We start from the raw sequence: 3,678 nt of genomic DNA, 5'->3' as shown, positions 1-3,678 counted from the left end.
GAGGAAAGTTTTTTTATCAACAGGAATCTCCCTAACCAAACTGAAGTATAATTGGATTTTTAATTGAAACACAAACAGCATTTACATACTATAGTCATTGTCCTCACGCTCAGCAGGTTGAGTAAATACTGGCCTAATAGGCTACCTAATAAAATAGGTATTACAATAGGTAATAAAATACATTTAATCTTGGAAAACTGTTTAAAATAGGCCAATTTCTTGCGAGAGATGCTTTTTATTTTACATACAAATGGAAATGTATGGCAAACCCCTTCCAGATCATGTATCAGAAAACGAACTGATCCCATTAGAAATACTCTCTGGGGTTTCAACACAGGAGAAGATGCCTTAATATGTAAAATACCTGTTTCATCCCTCTATTAGTAGATCTCCTAAATCTTTTTTGTTTAACTCAATAAAAATAAGGAGGGTGTAAAATGAGGGGCTGTGTTGCACATAATGTACATGCACTTTATGTTGACGTGTCTGTGTTGTGCACGTCTGTCATGATATATATTTATTTTATATTGTTTATTTTCCAAAACACATTTTGCTGGTGATAGATTACCTTATCTCGATTATAAGGTCATTCTTAAGAAACAAAGTGGCCATATGGCTGGAGTTTGCCTAAGTGTGACTTCGCACCTGAACACCATGGCGCATGGAGACACTTGGGGACGGGTGAAAGCGCAATTTGGCCCGGGCTGCCGGGCCCGGATAAATAGGAGGTTCCTGCCTTCAGCCACACTTCCTCTCAAGACTCCAAGCAGGACTAACCAACACAAGAAACCATGGAGGCTATGAATAACAACGTTGGATTACCTTCAGTTTTTTCTCATGGAAACAATGGGACTCAGCAGTCCGGTCATATGTGGAGACCATGGACTGGAACAGAGAACAACAATACCGCACACATGGTGAGTGTAGACGACATGATCTGACTTTTTAAGTTATTTGTAAATGTATTTAAACACGTGCTGTTCGATGGATAAAGAACTTAACAAGGTTCTTTTGTTTTAACTTCCAGGCTCACTCTATTCAAGGAGACATTTCTGCTGCACAAGACCTCAAAGCTTCTCAGGTCGTTCACCCAGTGAAGTAAGTACAGTTTGGTTCATTCAATGATCTTTTTCTTATGCAGGTTTTTTGTACATTTGTCTTATAGTCTTTTCTCTTTTTAAAGGTTGTACTGGCCAAAATCAAGATGTTTCGATTATCTGTACCAGGATGCAGAAATGCTCCTGCGCAACTATCCCGTCCAAGCGACCATCTGCCTTTACTCAGACTCCAGCAGCGATGAAGACAGCGATGATGATGAAGAGGAGGAGATGGAGAAGGAGCTCAACTAAATATGGCTCTCTCAAGCCTTCAACAGCAAATTGCTGCATAATGTGATAATATATTTAATAATAACTTATTGCTGTAAATATGTAAATATGCCTTTTTTTTTACTTCTTCACCAAACAAGAATGTGAATCGTTAAGTTATTATTTTGACATGTCTACATCTTTTGTACTTTGCTGAGATTTGCAATAAAATGCAAAACGAATGTCGTTGTCTCGGGCTCTATTATTAATATGAAACAGGGTTTTTGTAAACCAGTGACACACTCGAAATCAAAGCAGTTATGACAGAAATAAATAGTAAATTAAGTGTTTAAGCAAATTAATATACTCTTTATAAAATAATTAAATACAATTTTTAAGTATAGTCAACAGGCTTCAGGATTACTTTGTCTCTGCATAACGTGAAGTCTATCAGGGACTTTTCTGCTTTATACTCGAAGCATCTCACATCATGTATTAATTATTTATTTATTGGAGCTTACAGACACGTCTGGGCTAAGTTACCTCTTTTAATAAAAGTTGAAGCAGAGTAAAGTTTTTCTATTCTGTTTACGTGACACATGGCTGAAAAGCTCTTTCCCCATGGATAAGTAAGGTGCCATTTCCTGCGCAATGTCGCCTGAAGTGCGGAAACTGCGTGACATGTGGAAGGTGTCACCCGGGTCAGGGGAGCATAAAGGTCTGCGGTGACGCCGGTGAGATAGTCAAATGGAAACTATTGACCCCAATGAAACCACAAACTTAGACAATGATCACTGGCAGAGACAGAACAAATATCAATATTCTCCATACATTGGGACAGACTACATAGGGTTGGGTTTGCCAGCAAACGTTTTATGACAGTTTTCCTCCACTTGAGAAATTAACTTCAATTTATGAATTGTTCAACAACACACTGACTGAATATGTCTCAACTAAAATGTGGTCAACACAAAACCAGTCTATTATCAGACAAAACAAGAATGCAGGCTGGATTAGCACATTATGGTTACCTGGGGGAAAAAAGTGTAGGGTTTTTACTGAGCTCTTGTTCCTCCTGCTCTGTGCAGGGGCGCCCCTTGCGAACAGGCTGTAGGTGGTGAGGAAATGCTGGTTCGAGGGGCACCCAGTGAATGTTGGCATATAGGGCCCCCACCGACTCTAGGATCGCCACTGGCTCTGTGCATAGGCTATGTACACCACCCCCTCCAAATCATCATTAGATACATATACACACATTTCTGGAAATTCAGCCTAGCACAAGTTACGTGTGTGTCTATAATAGTTTTTTGGACTACTTAGATAAAGAGCACAAATGTTATTAAAACGAATTTGGAGGCCCAGGACTTCTTCAAGCATTCCAGTTACTGTGCTGTAGTTTTATGAGAAAACAGAAAAGAAGAAAGAAAAAGGGAGAACACACTTGCATTCAGTTACATGACAACAAACCAAATGACAAATGCGGGGCCAGGTTAGTAAATCAACCATAACAATATTTGAATGCCATGCTGCAATATGAATGCCGTTTTAAACTTGTTTTATGTGTCACAGTTACAGTGGCTGCAGCTTAACAGTGATGTCTGCTGGTGGATACATTCTGTTGAACAGTTGGATCTAAAATTACAAAAATAATGTGTGTCACCTGTTATAAAAGGGGTACTTTTAACACATTGAATATTGAATGTGATCATGATGACCTCATATAAAAATTCTAGTTTTTGCATATGAAATATCGTTCAAACATGATGTAGTTATAAATGCACAGTTTTGAGAATCTTAAAACTATTGCTTGCATCCATACAATTAGAAGACTTTTCATGTTTTGTGTGCTCAGTTAAATATGTGTTATCAGGGGGGTAATTGTTTAAGATATTTAAATGTTCTGACTTACTGACATGAACTCTTTAAATTACCCCGGTGCCAACCTCTCAGGCTTTCCGTGGGAACCCTTGGGATCATCTGTAGGTGTTGTGCAGGGTGCAAAGACTACACACCTAATCTACGTGAAACATGGTGACCCCTGACTGCTCCAGGCGTGCTGCACTGCCACTGAACCAGGGACCTGCATTAGACAGACTGTGTACTAATTACAAGGAAGACATTTATTATAATTAACACACTGATTTCCATTCACATTTTACTTTTCACACCTGCATTGATACAACAACCAGTAACATGGCTGTAGAGAGGATCTTTATAGGTGTAAAAGCAATAGAAAAGGTTTTACTGACTGCTTGGGCATTTAAAGGTTACTGAGTCTCACATTTTAATTGAATATTCATACGCAGACCTGACATTAGGAGTTGGAGATGATGTTCTGATAACCTCTTCAACCCTGGCCTGCACGGTCGAG

General features: G+C 38.9%; 1 protein-coding gene across 1 annotated transcript; it reads left to right on the top strand.

Moving 5' to 3' along the window:
• The first annotated feature begins 791 nt into the window (after positions 1-791).
• On the top strand, positions 792-1,349 carry ripply2 (ripply transcriptional repressor 2). The gene is made up of 3 exons (XM_010792527.1): positions 792-917; positions 1,028-1,098; positions 1,184-1,349. Exons 1-3 carry the CDS (start codon positions 792-794, stop codon positions 1,347-1,349), a joined length of 363 nt encoding a protein of 120 aa, XP_010790829.1.
• The last annotated feature ends 2,329 nt before the right edge of the window (positions 1,350-3,678 follow it).

This window comes from Notothenia coriiceps, unplaced genomic scaffold, assembly GCF_000735185.1.
Source record: "Notothenia coriiceps isolate Sejong01 unplaced genomic scaffold, NC01 NC01_scaffold00036509, whole genome shotgun sequence".
NCBI classification, from domain to species: Eukaryota; Metazoa; Chordata; class Actinopteri; order Perciformes; family Nototheniidae; genus Notothenia; species Notothenia coriiceps.
The sequence above is the reverse complement of the archived record's forward strand: the minus strand, read 5'-3'. Positions and strand labels throughout refer to the sequence as shown.